This window comes from Austrofundulus limnaeus, unplaced genomic scaffold, assembly GCF_001266775.1.
Source record: "Austrofundulus limnaeus strain Quisiro unplaced genomic scaffold, Austrofundulus_limnaeus-1.0 Scaffold230, whole genome shotgun sequence".
Lineage (NCBI taxonomy): Eukaryota > Metazoa > Chordata > Actinopteri > Cyprinodontiformes > Rivulidae > Austrofundulus > Austrofundulus limnaeus.
Genome location: NW_013952632.1, coordinates 69471 through 87809, shown reverse-complemented (window position 1 = coordinate 87809; position 18339 = coordinate 69471). Strand labels below are relative to the sequence as shown.

Sequence of the window (18339 nt, the reverse complement as noted above, 5' to 3'; positions counted from 1 at the left end):
AAATTATTGAACCAAACTGGTTCCACTAAGCCAGGCCGAGTAAACTGCTTTACATTTACTCAGTTTGGTTTAGTGGAACCAGTTGACATAACCTGATTAAGTAAATTCAACTCGTCATTTTTTTAAAAGTGAAAACGACTGCTTTCATGATGAGTTCAGGTTACACCATATTTTGTGACCGTCATTTATTGTGACCAGAGGGGTCGCTGTTGCTTTTCTACAACAGAACTTGGCCGAAAATAGCCACAAAGAAGAATATGATACGCCAACAGTGTAACCCAGAGGTCACAAAATATGACAACTGTTGTCAATGTGACGTCACTGTAGCTTGGTAAATAATAAAAATATTTATTCATAAACTGATTCTACTCATTGCATACATCCTCTAATGTCAGAAAAATAACTTCTGATCACTGGCATGTTGACTATTACTACTACTACTTCTATTATTACTACTATACATGATAATAGATATCATATTATGTGACCCTGTACTAATTTAATAAAAGTCACCAAGTCAGTGAACAAAAGTTATTTTTTCTGACACTAGAGGATGTAAACAATTAGTTGAAATAGTTTTTGAATAAAATGTTTTACTATTTCCTTAGCTACAGTGAAATCACAATATATGAAAGCTGTCATATTCTGTGACCATGTATAATAACAACAGCCAACAGTTTTTGTTTGTTCTTCTTCGTATGTCTTCAGCCTCTAGCTTACACTGTTGGCGGCGTATCATTTTCTTCTTTGTGGCCATGTTCGGCCAAGTTCTGTTGTAGAAACACAACAGCGCCCCCTCTGGTCACAATATATGATGGTCACAAAATATGGTGTAACACCGGTCATATATTTGTAATGGTGTAACTATTTACTTTGTTACAGTCCTTAAGCAATTTTTTAAGGATTTGTAATTTTACCAACCTAAAAATTATACTTTTACTTCATTTTAAAATTGAACTCCTACTTAGTTACTACATACCTCTAATCTTCATCTATGAATCACAGTGTTCTTTAATACAGATTCCAATAAATATAACAATCAAAGGCAAAACATTGAGTTTAGAGTTATTCCTCAAAACTCTGTGGTCTGCTGCCATAATGACGATAACACAGCACCTACCAAGATGGCGTTACAAATCCTCACCCCAATAGCAGAGATTGTTCTGTGGTTGACCAAAATGAGCAGTACATTGTTTACTCAACCTCTGTTTCTCCAGGGGGAAAAACGGATGTGTGGAGGTGACTTCCTACACTTTGAATGTAAAATTATTTGTCATCTCAAGTGAAGGTTTCCTCTTGCATACCAAACATATGACATAAACAAGCCTTTGTCCTTTGACAGGACCAAAGGGATTGAGATGTGTGTTGCAAAGTAGCATCACCCTCTGGAAAGTATGACTATAGTCGCTGTAATAAACTCAGACCTTTGTTCTGGATTATTACTTGATAAACGTACAGCCTTTTGGTAACACAAAATTACCACATCTGCTTTAAGTGACAAATTTTGCACTTTCAACTGGAACTGACTACAGTGAGTGATTTTAACTGTCCACTAACACAGTCAAATCAAGGTCATGTGATTCTCTGAACGGCCTCTATAACAGAGAATAAACAGAAATATTTCCACATCAGCTGGGTGTGCGGTAATTATTCCCTTGTCTCTGCCAATGGTGACCCTTCGTGTTGACAGTTAAACGGTCAAAGAATCAGTTGTCAGCACATTTTGCTGAGTGTGTGGAAACTGATTCACAGTAGGCACTTCCATAACCCCATTAAATGGTTCGACTGGTTCCTAAAAGACAAAAAATGAATAAATAAATCATAGATAAAACTCAAAGTGCTTGCAGTTTTGGTGCAAAACTGAAGAGGTATTTTTTTATTTAAATAAATTCCTTCTAAAGTGACTCTAAGTATACTTAAAATAATCTCAACATGATTCCTGTTTTTTTGTTACTTCAGTAATTCTGAACTAACAATTGAGTGTGGAGAGAAATTCATGCTGTTTTTGTAAATACATAATTTGTTCTGGTTTAAAGTAAAGATAGTGATCCTGGTTTTCATTTAACACTGATAAGACAAAAAGGATAACTCCTGTATTGCTTTTTGACAAAACATTTCCCAAAATGTTAAACACTGGGAATTTAAATAAGCATTTGAGCAACATTACTGCAGTTTTCAGTTGTACTAAATGACAGCATCGTACAGATCAAAGTGACTTTTTCACATCTGCTGTTACTTTATGGGAGCATATTTTTTAAACAAGCAGTTTTCTCTTATAGAGAGTGATGATTAAAACACTGAAGTATGACCTTATTTTAGGTTCCTAATTAAAACAAAAACTTCGTCTTTGGAAAAGTTTTTTTTACCTCAAGTTTATGAGTCTGGATAAAGGGGATTCAAAGTTAAATCACAATCATTCAAGACTCTAATCATGGGGTAGAACCCAAAGGGAAATGGGTTGATGTCTGATGAAATGCAGCAATAAGAATTAAAAACAGTGTTTGCGTAGCAGAAGAGTCTGAGTCTTGTTGACATCTGCCGCTGTAGTTAAGACATTCATTTTCTTCTTCTACTCTTTACAGACGTTTGTCTCCAACCCATGCGCTGAGGATGGTGAGCTGCATATGAAAAGTGCCGGAGGATTAAAGACACACGACAGAGTGATAGAGCCTGCTCCTCAACTCATTCCACCTTAAGGAATCCATTTGCATTATTTCCTCTGCTCCGTTCGCTTTGCCTACTTCCCTTCAGAGTTCCTCCGGCGCCTCCTCCACCTCCAACATCTGAGCAACGATTCGACCAGCCGTCCTCAGGCCCCTCGTGGAAGCGCAGCCGCAGGGTTTTGCGGATGACAAAGCGCTCCACGATGAAGGAGGCGCAGAACCACGGCACGGCGTACTCGGCTGTGATCAAGCCCATGAAGTTGTAGCGGAACTCGGAGTAGTCCCAGGGGCAGGCGTCGAACTGGCGCAGAAGCAGCCCCGTGCCGAACTCCCACAAGTAGGTCCACAACGTGTAGATGATGCAGCGCAGCAGAGCAGGGCAACAGCCTCGCAGCTTCAGGTACATCTGCTCCACGATGAGGATGCAGGTGCCGTAGATGAAGAGGGCCCACACGCTGGTGACGCCAGGAAACTTCCAGTTGCAGTTAACCACAAACTCCCAGGCTGCTGTGAACATTACTTCACAGAAGTAGCCATGGATGGCGTAAAGGTACCAGCGTGACAGAGGTGTGAGAGGAACAGGCGTTCCTGAGGGTTCTGAGGCCACCATCATCCCTCTGCTGGCCATCACAAAGACTTTCTATCAACAAGATGCAGATCTGTGGAAAAAACAAAAACAGCACAAGAATGCATGATGTAAAAACAATAATCCACATTAACCACAGATATCATGAAACTTTTATGGGTTTTTTTTTAATATTTGACCTCAATAATATTTATAATCCCTCAAATTAAAAAAAAATTTTTTTTGTTTCTTCTCCAGGAGGGTTGTGGGTTTGTAAAACCAGAATCTGTTGGGGAGTACAACCCCAATTTCAATGAAGTTGGGATGTTGTATAAAACAGAATACGATGATTTGTAAATCCTTTCAACCTTTCTCCATTTGAATACACCACAAAGACAAGCTTTTTAAATATTCAAACAGATAAATTTTATTGTTTTTTGCAAATATTTGCGATGTCTGCAATACGTTCCCAAAAAACTGAGACAGGGGCAACAAAAGACTAAGAAAGTTGAAGAACGCTCAATAAAACACCTGTTTGGAGCATTCCACAGTTGAAAATTGGAAACAGCTGAGTGTCATGATTGGGTATAAAGGGAACATCCTCAAAAGACTCAGTCGTTCACAAGCAAGGATGCATCAGCAAATATCCCAACAGTTTAAGAACAATGTTTCTCAACGTACAATTGCAAGGAATTTAGGGATTTCATTATCTACAGTCCATAATATCATCAACAGGTCCAGAGAATCTGGATAAATTATGGTTAAAAGATGTGACCTTCCATTCCTCAGGTGGCTCTGCATTAAAAACCAACATCATTCTAACAGATATTACCACATGAGCTCAGGAACGCTTCAGAAAACCAGTGTCAGTGAACACAGTTCATCACTACATCTACAGCTGTTGAAACTGTACCATGCAAAGCCAAAGCCAGATATCAACAACACCCAGAAACACCACTAGCTTCTCTGGCCCCAGGCTCATTTGAGATGGACTGATGCAAAGTGGAAAAGTGTCCTGTGGTCTGATGAGTCCACATTTCAAATTATTTGTGGAAATCATGGATGACATGTCCTCTGGGCCAAAGAGGAAAAGGACTGTTTGGTTTGTTATCAGCCCAAAGTTCAAAAGCCAGCATCTCAGTTTTTTCTGCTTGGCCTTCAGAGGAGTCGGACGCTCTTTGTTCTCACTCCCGAACCTGTCCCTTTTTCCCTGCTTCGCAGCTGGGTTAAGCCTTTCTTCTACCTATCATTCAACACCAAAAGTATTATGGATCTGGTCTCTGAATGCAATCAACACAATTTTTTCCACACTGAGATTGGAGGGAGGGGAGCGCAGCTGTCCCAGTGGAACTGTCGCGGCGGGCAGAGTTTCTGGGTCTTGGGGGTGGAATCTAATCTGCCTGGCCCCGCTCTCCATTGAGGATGTTGAAGATGTGTTTATATTCGGATTTATGATAATCGGATTCCTGCTGATCGGCTGTGGAGGAGTCCTGGTTTTTCGGAAAATGAAAACTATCCTGACAACAGTCCGGGCCTATGAAAAGCTGTCAGGGACCGTGGATGGAATCTCCCGTACTACAAACACACAGACTCAAATGCTGGGGGATATAAGTCGCAGACTGGATGTGGTTCTGATGATTACAGTTCAGCAGCGTGCCCGAGAGGAGTGAGGCTACATCTGGGTGAAGTTTCATAAGGGAGAGGCGAGGTGGTAAACGAATCTGGAATATTGGCATTTTTCGCAACACAGAGGTGCAGTTAAGACTCAAAGCAGAGAAAATCAGCCTGCTTTGCCCTAAATAACAATTATGTTTATCATCAGATCCCTGCAGCTGAGACCTTGGTTGCAAGCTGATAAAACCTCCCTGGAATGACATGAAGGAAGCCTTGACCCCCCCCCCCCCCAYCCCCAAGTGTTCCATCTGTGCTCAGATCAGTCTGAAGGCTGTGTTAGGTGGAGACAGAGAACTAAACTCTAGTGACTTGTGCTTTGACAGATACAGTAACTTGTCTGGACTCTTGAGGTCTTCTGATCGGTTTCAACACGGAGTTCTACCCTGGATGTCACCGGCTCCGCTGCATCCCTCCCCCATACCATGTGTTTTGACCCCCACCCCCACCCCACCCCCTCCCCTCCTTAGCTAACTGTGCTGTCGCAACATAGTTTTTTTGAGCCTGTGTTTGTGTGTTTTTCTATATAAAACACAGGTCAAAGCTCTTTTTTAACTCACCCTTCCTATTGTGTGTGTATTCTAAACTGCAAAGGTAGCGCACTAAGTTGCGAAAGACCCTGGACATTCGTTCCCCCATGTTTGTTGTGTGTGTGTTTCTCCGGACGGATGTTCTAAACCGAAAATTTTGTTCCGCACTGCATCTTGATGTTGTGTGTGAATGACAATAAAGATTCTGATTCTTATTCTGATGGTATGGGTGTGTGTTAGTGCCCATGGCATGTGTAAATTTCACCATTCATGCCTGAAGGTACCTACATGTTTTGGAGCAACATATGCTGCCATCCAAGCCACATCTTTTACTTCTTTCAGCTGGACAATGCCAAGCCACATTCTGCAAGTGTTCCAACAGCGTGTCTTTGTAGTAAAAGATTGTGAGTACTAGACTGTCCGGCCTGCAGTCCAGACCTGTCTCCCATTGAAAATGTGTGGTGCATTATGAAGCTCAAAATACAACAAAGACCCTGTAGTGTTGAGCATTTAAAGTTGTACATCAAGCATGAATGGGAAATAATTCCACCTACAAAGCTTCAACAGTGTCCTCAGTTCCTAAACACTTATTGAGTGTTCTTAGAAGGAAAGGTGATGTAACACAGTGGTAAACATGACCCTGACCCAGCTTTTTTTGGAATGTGTTTCAGGCATCAAATTCAAAATCAAATTCAAAGCTGAATTTGTCGACCGCTTACATCACTGCACCGTGCCAGAGGCTGTCCAAACTTAAATATTCCTCTGATGCAGCCCATAAATCCTCCTTTTTCCCTGATTTGAGGGACGGGTCTTGAGTGGCCTTAGCCCAGCCTAGCCCATGACGCATTGTTGGGGTGACCAGAGATTTTTTTTCTGCTTGTAATGTCTGACAAAGCAAGAGAAAATGTACCGTTTTAAATAAAAAATCTGCTGTTTTAAAGCGGTTGTGTTGTAAATGCTTTTGCCATTTGCACAGACATGTTTTTTTATTATTATTCTTGACAGAATTCAAATTAGCTGGCATAGCAAAAAAAGCATGCTCATACAGTGGGTCCATTCTTCAAATATTGCCTTTAAGCTAATTTTGCTATTTTATAAAATTAATAATACTAACATATTGATATTTTGCTATCTATTTTTGCTTCTCTTTAGCATCCTCATGGTTGCCAGGATATATGCCGGGGTAAAGGCAGAATAAGAAAAATGCTAGACCATCCAAGTTGAAAGCCACTTTCTACCAAAGACTTGGCCCACCTGGACCGGATAGGCCAGGTCCTTCCAAGGATGCAGCCCCTGAATATGGACACAGCCAGGGACTGAGAGCAACTCCTTATAGGCACTACGCTTACTGAAGCAAAAGCAAGTGATAAAGAACTAAATATAAGGTAGTTTTAGCAGTGAAAATGCATTGATGATTAATTGAAAGAACTATTGACAGTTGTGAATGCCATCCCAATATCAAGCGCAGAATGTGAACATTTTTCCCAGATGACTCTGATTTGCACCCCAAACCAAGCTTCTCTACAAATCATCTCTAACCTGCTCTTTCTCAATATTGTAGGACCTTTGATCAAGTTCAATTGGGCCCCTAACATAAGGACACAGGACTGCTACACTGCAATAACTGTCCATCTTACCAAGTTTTAAAACCTTATATCAGCCAAAAAGTCTTTTTGATCTTGTTTTGAGACTGATTTACTAAACAAGAACTGATTGTGTAAGAATAATCATCTTGTTTTCAGAATGTGTAAGATTATTTGTCTTGTTAGCCTGAAAATTTGACTCAAATTAAGTCAAAACTTTCTGCCAATGGAGTAAGAAAATTTTGCTTGGAAAGAATATTGAAATACTTATTTCAAGAATCTTACCAAGTACCAGTGTACTGAGACGGAGCAAGGTGCAGGTAGGAGGATACAGAGGCGCAAATGGTCATGGTGGGAGATATGCTACCCGAAATGATCCTGCACTTAAAAATCCCACATAAAGCTTTTAAAAGTAATACATAATTATAAATTGGCTTGGTATTTTGACATTTATGCACCTGAGTATTGTATTGTGTGTATTTCTCATTAAGTATTTCTCAAACAGCCTGTATATGACTAAAACAACAAAATGAAACTCATAAATTCGGTTCTGCACTGCAAAAACTGTCCATCTTACCAAGTTTTAAAATCTTATATCAGCCAAAAAGTCTTTTTGATCTTGTTTTGAGACTGATTTACTAAACAAGAACTGGTTGTGTAAGAATAATAATCTTGTTTTCAGAATGTGTAAGATTATTTGTCTTGTTAGTCTGAAAATTTGACTCAAATTAAGTCAAAATATCTGCCAGTGGAGTAAGAAACTTTTACTTGGTAAGATTCTTGAACTAAGAAACAACTGAGTCAAATCAAGTATTTCAAGAAGTCAAATCTTGAGGTTTATAAATTGAACTGTGTATGATGATAAATTGTACTTGAATTAAGCACATGGAAAGAAAACACTGACATCAAAAGATTACGATAAAAACTGCGGGGCTACAGCGTGCCTAAACTCTGTGACCTCTCACCACTTGATGCTATTTACTCACTGAGGGGGTTTCTTGTGTAAGCTATAGCTTTGTCAGCTGGCTGCCTACGTCTTGTGCTCATTTTCCAGTTTCTGCAGTTCGACACACGTTGTGCTTCGGCATCAGGTATCAGAAGGCCCACGCAGAGTTGAAGCCTTTCGCTGCTCTATTTATCACACAGAGTTTAATATAAAACATACTGAAGGCATGACACTGATGAGTTCAAAGACCACATACTCGATAAGTATACATCTTCTATACAATGCCTCCGGAGGAAACTATGTCAAAACAGCAAGAACTAAACAATGGATCATAACCGCTCTGTAAAACACCAGCTCAGAGAAAGGTTAGGAGTACAAAAGCTTATTTGAAGAACAAAAGCCCCTTTTTTGTCTCTATTTGTCTTCAAAGCTTGGCTGAGGCCCAGAGAGAGTCCAGGGGGATTAGCACATTTATGCCAAACAAGGGTTTCATGTGAGTAACTGGGCCACAGCAATGGACCAATTGACCTCCCTAAAACCTCTTTATTCCATCTATTCTCTGGCTTTCTGGGAAAGTCTCCTTGTGTGAAAGTAGGACATGGACTAAGCAGTTATGAGAATGGGATTGCCACATCCGAACGTTAGAGTTTTGTTGCCTTTTGAACTGACTTTTACTCTTGACTTCTGGGAGAAAATGAGCAAACATTTATTACAGAGCTTGGAAGTGAGCTTAGTCACTTAACTCAGTTTTTCAATGAGATGAAAATCACCTAAATCTGATAACTGACAGATTATTTTCCTGATTTTTACCTTTTAATGTTTCCTATCTTATTACTTAATTTCTTACTTGCCAAGTACAAAAAGTATGTAAAATATCCAGTTATGTTTTGTATTACATAATTTTATCCATTTTGTGGTAATGTTTGAGAAAAAAAGTTTAGGTTTAATTTGCTGTGGTAGTTGCTGACAGTTATTCCCATCATATACTCTGAATAATAACAGATAAGGTCACACTCTGTTGGGTGGACAGGCTAAATTAAGTCTGGTTTATATACTTAGCACAAAAAGTGAGAAAATTAGTGTTTGGTAGATTATTTCTTTGTTGTAACAATGTTTCTTGGCAGTAAATCTTATACTGGGCAGACTGGAAGCACCTGGAGGTACCAGAATCTCAAAACAAGTGTCGACAGCAACAGAAAAAATAAGCTGTTTGGCAGAAAAAATTGGCAAATTTTTCATGTGCGCAACCCACAAATGTATGTTCCTTACAAATGTGGCACCATTTAAAAGGGATTTTAACAGGCTTTCAAAGGTATACAATTCATTGACATAAAGCATTATTACAACAAAGAAAATAATCTACCAAACACAAATTTTCTTAATTTTTTGTGCTCAGTTCCGTTCACAAGAAATGAGATGTGTCTCTTCGTGGAGGACTTTTGATTTTATAACTCTTTTTGATTTTATAACTCTTCCAGCAAAATGTCTAAAGACAGTGAAATAAAACACAAAGATAGTTAAAAAACTTGTTAAAGAAGATTGGATAGTTTGTGCAAAGAGGAGACAGTGTGGAGACACAGGTGGCTCTCTGTGGCTGTACTGACTGGGAAGCATCAGGACATGTTTCCGTCAGTTGAAACAATGATAAACAATGATCTCTCAGCGACAGTTTTACAAAATAGCTCTTCTCAGTTACCAGAAATATCAGATTTTCCTCTTCAACTTCTCCATATGATAAACAAATATCTGCTCCATCAACGTGCTGCGCAGTTTCTGTTTACTTGTGCTGCAGTGGGAGGACTTCTCGCCTGCAGTTTCTTTTCCAAGTATGAATGGTCCATGTGTAAAAAAAAACATCTCACAATCACATCAGTTAGACCTGATGTCTTACGTTTTGTCAAGTATAATCAGATGTTCAGAGATAAGGTGAGGAAGTATAGCTTAAAGCAGAGTCATTTCTCCTCCATATCAATAGGTCATCTAAAGTGAGTCAAAAAAATTGATTAGGATTCTTTGCTTTGGATTTTATTTTGCGTATGTCCCAATGGGAGAAATGAGACCATAACACCCTCGATGGAATACCCCAGGGGTGGAGCTAAGCTTTTTGCAATTGGTGGCCAAAGTGTTTTTAGGGGGGCACACAGACAAAAGCACTCTGGATTTGAAAATTCAAGATGGCTGACAGTTAGTTCCAAATGCTTTTATAATTATTCTGTTTTTAGAAATACTGAGCTGAAATTTTGCGTGATCAAAGCTAAGAATGATCCAAACAACATGCTGAATGCTAGTCCCAATTTATTATTCAGCCAGTTTTAGACATACAAAGCTGAACATTGCTGTAGAAGTAGCCGGAAACAATCTGAACTTAATTCTAAACGCTAATCAAATATTCAAGATGGCCACCATAGGCTAAAGGCTACAATTCAACCAATTTAAGACTTATTGAGATGAAATTTGTTACGGAGTAGGTAAGAATGATCACATGCCAATTACTGGTGCCAAGGGCGACAGGGGGGCCATGCCCCTAAAAATCTGTTAGTCCCCCCCCCCCAGTTTTATCCTCTTGAGTACCCAGGTTTTTCCTTTTTCAATTCCCCTAGCTATTTAGTATAATTGAACCTCGTAAATATAAAAACATTGTTGTTTTTAACAATTAAGAGTTAAAAACATAAATTTGTATTTGTTTAAAATAAAAAAGATAAAAATGTAGCTCCTCTGAATCAGGACAACCAGCCTAAAACCGATGTTCTCAAATGAAAATGCAGGTTCTCAGGAGGTTATGTACATACACATGTTTTTATTAAAATATATATAGTTAACTAAATAATTTAAAATAAATATAAAATTATGCAGTGCAGTGGCACAGTTGGTAGAGCAACATTTTGCCTCTAAAGAAGGTTGCTTATGATCAAATTTCTGGGTTGTGTTTACATGTTCGCCTGGTGCATGAGTGGGTTTTCTCCAGGTACTTTTGTTTTCTCAAACACACCAAAATGATGTTTATTAAAACTAGGCATGTCATGAAAAAGTTTGTGATAATACTACAGCAGATGTAGTTTGTAATTGTGCTTGTTCTAGTCTTTATTTCCAGCTTTGGGTATTTCTAACACCAGTTTTTGCTCACAAAAGTAAACCAACAAATAAAACTTTTTCAAAATACATAGAAGAGGCGAAGGTTTTAAAATTGAGAAAGCATGTTCCTTGTAAAAGCCTTTAAAATGTGTATTTTGACTTTTTTTAAATAAAATGACAAACAGCCCATAGGCATCACAACAATCATTTGTGAAGCGAAGTTTCCCCATCACATTTAAAATTTTATTAGTTTGAACTCCCACATTTACCATAAAATATTACTTCACACACTGTTGTTTCTATCGCTTAACAATTTCATTCCACTTGATTTATAGAATACTGACACCAAGTTTTTTCTTATGTAGGTAGGTAAAGGTTTGTTTAACAACCTGTTAAAATACACCAGATTGCAGGAAATGGCATCTACTTCATTCAAAAATTTCTGGGGGAGGACCCCTACACCTTGCGCCAATGTGTGCCCCCTAACATTAGGAATACTTCAGCCACTGAAAAATGTAATAATAATGTAAGGACAATTTATGGTACTCCATGTGTAAAGATATACACAGTGGAAGTCGACAGTTGTGGAAGTGCAGATAGTTTCTGATATCTGGACGTCACATGTTCAGTGAAATCATCTGAAAAATTACAAACTGAATGTTGGTTTTCAAATCCTTAACTCATATCATGGTTTTCAAGTTGTTATTTTACAACTGTATCATTTATTCATTTTATTTATTTACCGTTATTTAACCAGGCAAGTCCCGTTGAGATCACAGATATCTTTTCAAGGGAGGCCTGGGCCTGAAAGCAATATTGTACATGTTTTTTGGGGGTGGGGGAAACCGAAGTACCTGTAGAAAACCCACACAAGCACGATGAGAACATGCAAACTCCACACAGAAAAACCCCAGGTCCAAACTGGGGATCGAACCCAGGACCATCTTGCTGTGAGGTGTCTGTGCTAACCACTGAGCCGTCGTGCTGCCAAATCGTAAAATTTCTGTTATTGATTTTAGTTTTGGTGTGCTACCCCTGGTTTTTCAGTGGCCCCCTTATGGCCCCGCCTGAAAAAAAATCTGCAGGCATCACTGACTGATGCTAATCCCAAATTAGGCGAACCACTGATGGTAATACAAATTTTACCAAGGGCTACAATTCAGCCATTTTTAAACGTATACAGCTAAAAAAAAAAAGTGCAATAGTATCAGAGAACAAAAACAAAATTAAAATGCAAAAATGAAAATCTAAGTTCCCCACCTTCTCTATTATTTGTGGTGGCCAATCAGGTGCCAGAGGTAGCACTTGCCACCCCAGCAACCCTTCTGGTTACGCCTCTGGAATATCCTCTTTGGTCTGAGAACATCTATGGATCCACCAGGAGGAGCTGGTGAGAGGGATGTTTGGGTTCCCCTCCTGAACCTATTGCCTCCACGACCCGACAACAGATAGGCAGAAAATTCATGGATGGACATTTTTTATAGTGTCTCAAAAATAATGCAAATATGACATGAGAAGCATTGCGAGCCTTTACCGTGAAACTGAAATATTCATTTTCAATTTAATCATCAGTCTTTTCGATACTGATTCCAATCCAATAGCTTTATTTCTTTCCCATTGACAGGATTGGTAGTTTTAAAGCGAGTCCTGCTGTTCTCACCATGAGAAACATCCAGTTTGCAGATTTTGCAAGACGCATTTTCAGCATCCTTGTTTTCCATTGAAAAGTGTTCCCACACTGTGGACATGGTTGCATACTTGTGTGCGTCTTGACTTCTTAATGGCAGTTGTAAAGCATGATGATGCTGAAAACTGTCGCGAAAACTGGATCGCGACACACGACTAAATTCGATTCTACACGATTTTCCAAAAATGGCCATATCTGCCACCGATACTGAGTATCTGATCAGGACATCCCTGATGCTTAACTCATTTGCAAGGTTTGACCAAAACAGCTGTTTTTCTCCACATGTGATGATTTCAGTTTAAAGCTCTGATATGAAATGTGACTGCAATATATTTTCCTTAAAGGAATACTTGGTCTTTCATTTATTCTGTTATCTTGGCTGCTGTAGAATATCACCAACGCCTGACTGCCCACCAGCTCTCTCATCAGACCAAACTATTGATCAGCAGGGATCTGGTCAGCTCCCACTGCAGCGACCTACTTCACCACTGAACTCAGCTGAACTCTGCTGCATCGAGTCACAGGCTGACTGAGCTCTGGATGGATTTAACCAAGCTGTGCCAGATGTGAACTACAGGGGCACAGGAGCGGGGGACACTAAAGAGTGACCATTAGCAGGTAGGTGTCTGCTGAGAGGAAACAGAGAACAAGGAGGTGGACGTGGTAAGAAAGACATTTATTTACAGTTGCTGGATCCAAAATAGATTTCTGAAGGACAGATCAACATTAACAGGTAAGATTTATCCAGAACAGTTGGATCCAGGAGTGAGGAGGACCAGGTGAGCAGGACCCAGGGACCATGAGACCAGGCGAGAGGTAAGTAGGTTTGTTTCCAGGCACAGGTGAGTTTCAGCAGCGACTTGGTGGGAAGTTCCAGACATGATGAGCTCAGAGGTTTCCAGGCTGTGACCAAAGGTATGAGATGCTCCAGCGATGATCAACCAGCCAGACTGAGTCTTTGTGGGAGAAGGAGCCCATCAGCTGCAAGTCTCTGCCCTCAGGAACAGTTAGAGCTGAGGGCCTGCAGGAGAACTGAACTCCTACAGAACTGAGTTAACGACCAATAATTCCTTGAAGACATGGGTATCACCCTCTGCCTTACTTGTCAGAGTTTTAAATGAAGTTTTAGATGAAATCTTAAAAATAACATAACACACACTGCAAAAACTGTCCATCTTACCAAGTTTTAAAATCTCATATCCAGCCAAAAAGTCTTTTTGATCTTGTTTTGAGACTGATTTCCTAAACAAGAGCTGATTGTGTAAGAATAATAATCTTGTTTTCAGAAAGTGTAAGATTATTTGTCTTGTTAGTCTGAAAATTTGACTCAAATTAAGTCAAAATATCTGCCAGTGGAGTAAGAAAATTTTACTTGGTAAGATTCTTGAAATAAGAAAAAACTGAGTCAAATCAAGTGTTTCAGGAAGTCCTGCAGAAGAAGTGAGCTAAGGGAAAGTAATAAATAAATCAGGGGTGATGTCTTTATGCAGACAGGACACTGACAGGATGCTGACAGCGAATGAACACTGACATCGAACCCACTGCAGAGCTCCAAGCTCAGCAGACAGCCGGGTTATGGTCTGGATCTTTGTGGCTCTGATTATAGGACAACACATACCTGCAGGTCACTTTTCAAACAGTTTCCAATGCAGCTGAGAACAAGGGACGAGGACGATCACAACCACCACTTTTACTTTTTTTACTTAATTTGATCAAGTATAGGTTACAAGATTTAATTGAGCAAATTAAGTAAAATTTACCTGATTTATTCACAAATATTTAACTATATACTTAATAACTTTTACTAGATAATGATGAGTAAATATTACATGAATTTGTAGTATTTAAATTTACTTACCAAACATTAGTGCAAATTGTTTACAGGATTTTCTCTAGTAAATCTTACAAGTTATTTGTTTACAGTGTGGTTCACATGAAAACATTTAAAAACTGTTGGCTGGTTTTCAAAACCTGAGTGACCCCACACATGACAATAAAAATCATAGGTTTGGTCCTCTATGATTTTATTTTATTATTTTATTTAATTTTATTTTATTTTTTGTGGTGTACAGCCACACACCAAAGACAACACACACCAATTCACCAACAATCAGGTGTGAAATCTCACGAGATCTCGCAAGGGTAAACGTGAGTTCAGAGTAAATAAACATGGCTGACGAAGAAAAAAAATGCTGATAGTTTGTGGACTGTTTTTAACAAAGAAAAACAAAAAAAGTCTCCAATGTCCAGTGGACTTTGTGGTGAGCCAAAGCCATTTGCTTGTTTTCTGTATTTTAGAAACCCCTCTGTGTTTCCGTCACATTGCTTTCTGATTGGCCACATGTCACATTCAAGTGGCTGCAGCTCGTTTGTCCTCGGGAAACACCACACACACTGGGATATCAAGACAAGTCAATCCAACATGTTGAATACCCTCTATATGAGATCAGAGTGGTCCTGACATCTTTCCTAGAAGACTACCTTGCTCTTGACACACCACATATGGAAGGCTTATCGTATCTTATCTTATCTTATCTTATCTTATCTTATCTTATCTTATCTTATCTAGTGCCATGTCACAACAAATGTCGTCTCAGGGCACTATACACAAAAAAACACCCTGAGGAAGCCAGCAGATTGTGTTGAATCACTTCATCATAGTCTCATCCTGAGCAGCACATGGGCGACAGTGGAGAGGAAAACTCCCTTTTAACAGGAAGAATGCTCCAGCAGAATCAGGCTCAGGACAGGCAGCCATCTGCCTCGACCGGCTGGGTTTAGGTGGACAGGAAAGAGACACAGACAAGATAGAACAAGCACAAGATAATTTCCTAAAAATATCTTTAGGGCCATCCTGATTATTGGAGCATCCTTAGGAAAGTCGGAAGGGCAAACTGGCCATGTGAACCAGGCATTAGTTTGTAATCTCAAACTAGACTGACTCCAGGTTACATATATTTTTTGACTAATGTACAGATCAGCTTTAAAGTGGACAGATCCTGCAAAATCCACCTTTTTAGCAATTAAACAGATTTTGTTGTGGAATTGGACTGTACCGGTCCGTCGTGGTGAAGAGAGAGCTGAGGCAGAAAGCGAAGCTCTCGATTTACCGGTCGATCTACGTTCCTACCCTCATCTATGGTCATGAGCTTTGGGTCATGACCGAAAGAACGAGRTCCCGGATACAAGCGGCCGAAATGGGTTTCCTCCGCAGGGTGGCTGGACTCTCCCTTAGAGATAGGGTGAGAAGCTCGGTCATCCGGGAGGGACTCAGAGTAGAGCCGCTGCTCCTCCACRTCGAGAGGAGCCAGTTGAGGTGGCTCGGGCATCTGGTTAGGATGCCTCCTGGACGCCTCCCTGGTGAGGTATTCCAGGCACGTTCCACCGGGAGGAGGCCCCGAGGAAGACCCAGGACACGCTGGAGGGACTATGTCTCTCGGCTGGCCTGGGAACGCCTTGGAGTTCCCCCGGAGGAGCTGGAAGAAGTGGCTGGGGAGAGGGAGGTCTGGGCCTCCCTTCTGAAGCTGCTGCCCCCGCGACCCGACCCCGGATAGGCGGAAGAAAATGGATGGATGGATGGATGGATGGATGGATGGATGGATGGATGGATGGATGGATGGATGGATGGATGGATGGACGGATGGATGGATGGAATTGGAGTCTCCAGGGGTGCAGAAAAGTAAGTGCTGCAAAAATATCTTAATATTCTGTTTGGGTCATTTTTCAACCTGTTCAATTCTCTTTATTTTCTACGACATTTTCCGAACTATTATGTCAAATTACGAAACAGTCAAATAAGGTCTGGACTTACAAACTAACCAATGTGGTCGTCCTGATTCTCCTCTGGCTCTTGGTCAGACTCTGGCTGCAACATGTAAGGCTGGATGGACAAGTCTTCTGTTGTTGACATCTTTTTATTAAGTTGTAAATAAAATGGTCCCACATCACTGTATAGCCATAAAGCCCTCGATCAAAGTAGAATCAACTGCTGCATTGCAAGATAGCGGTAAACCTATCAAGGCACAGTGGACTGGTCTGGAAGCTGGAGGTGGGTGGAGTGTGAAGCTCCTTGTTTGAATGTAAAGAGACAGCTTCAAAATGAGTTGATCTGAGACACACCTCAGAAAGGAGGTGAAAATGGGCTTGTGAAGTTACAATAAGGAGGAATTCAGACCAAAGCATTGCAGTTCCACTTTATATAGACCCCAACTGAGTGAGTTCAATGTGAAAAAGAAGGATTTAAACACGATATGTCTCCTTTAAACTCTCACATTTGAAGTCTAGTTGCAGCACCCTTCTGTCACCAGTAATTCAACAAAACTGCTTGTTTCTGTGCATGGTGAGCAGGTGATTCTGAGGCGTGTTGAAGGGAGCTGCTTAAGAGCAAAAAAATGGATGAGCGAATGAAAACTGGAACAGAAGAACCCTACGAGGCAGCACAAATGAACTAATTCCGATCAATTGCAACGACAGATTCATTACTCTTGAAACAGCACGCAGGCACTCGTCCTGAGCAGCAAGAGCTGCGATCCAACTCAAAGATGGTTCATAGCTGCTTTAAACAGCAAAGCAAGAAGCCCAGTTTAACAAAGAGAGAGAACTTGTTCCGAACACATTTACAACGTCATTCATGTTCTGAACATGTTCCGATGGAGAAGGAAAAAAAAAACTTGTATAAAAGCACACGTCAACACGAGCACAAACATTATTGTCCACTTTAGTTTTGCTTCATGTGACTGAATGAGCGATTAAATCAGTGTCGGATGCTGGTCCTTCAACAACAGGAAGCTCAGTTTGGGCCTACATCATAAAATGTGTGGGTTATAAATTCTACCCTACGTTCCTTTTCAAGAAAAGTTTAGTTTATAGTATTTATTCATTTCATTTTTAAAAACAAAACATTACATACAACAAAACAATACAAATAAAATAAAATGAAAGGCAGCAGAAGAAGAAAAATATCTTATGATATCTGCTCCTATTTACAAAAAATATTAATTTCAAACAATAAACCAAATCAAACAAAACTAAAAAATTCAACTGCTCAAACAGTGACTCATACAAATACAAATTAAACAATTTCATATTTCTTTTACAAATTTGCTTTGATTTTTTTAAAGGAATTAATTGATCCAATGCTTTTTAATCATTTTCCAGATTATTCTACAGTCTTTTTCAGCAGCCAGCTCACTTTGTCAAACCAGGACAGCTGAAAAGACCTGTTACTTTTCCCCTCCTTTTGGACCAAATTAATCTGAGGAGTTGATCAGCCCTGCCGTTTAACTCTAAGTTTTTCTCTGTAGACAAGACTATAATGGCTTCACCAAAATCCGCTCCACAACATTCAAACTGTCTGCCATGTGCGGCTTGTTACTGGCGCGAGGCCTAACCCTAACCTAACCTAACCTAACCGTCTGAACTGTGTCCGTCTGTGAATGTTTTATGATGGTGGAGGGGCTCAGCAGCAGAAGTCAGAAAGAGTGATAGAAATGTCTCCAAACATAAGCAGCTACAGAAATAACACCAGAAATAGAAGTTCGATTGTTGCTAGTCGTTTACTGCTCCCATGCACGTTTACACCAAAAAGATCGCTGATTCATTCATTTCGCTGTCAATCAAAAA

The 18339-nt window shown here is 39.9% G+C and overlaps 1 protein-coding gene across 2 annotated transcripts in view; it reads right to left on the bottom strand.

Annotated features, from left to right (window-relative positions):
• Positions 1 to 211: 211 nt before the first annotated feature.
• tmem229b (transmembrane protein 229B) overlaps positions 212 to 18339 on the bottom strand; it is a 29778-nt gene continuing 11650 nt past the window's right edge. For both annotated transcript variants that reach the window (XM_014019767.1, XM_014019768.1), the window contains exon 2: positions 212 to 3322. In XM_014019767.1, the coding sequence (XP_013875221.1) occupies positions 2683 to 3291 (609 nt within the window). In that variant the 5' untranslated portion in view covers positions 3292 to 3322 and the 3' untranslated portion in view covers positions 212 to 2682. The remainder of the gene's footprint in view (positions 3323 to 18339) is intronic.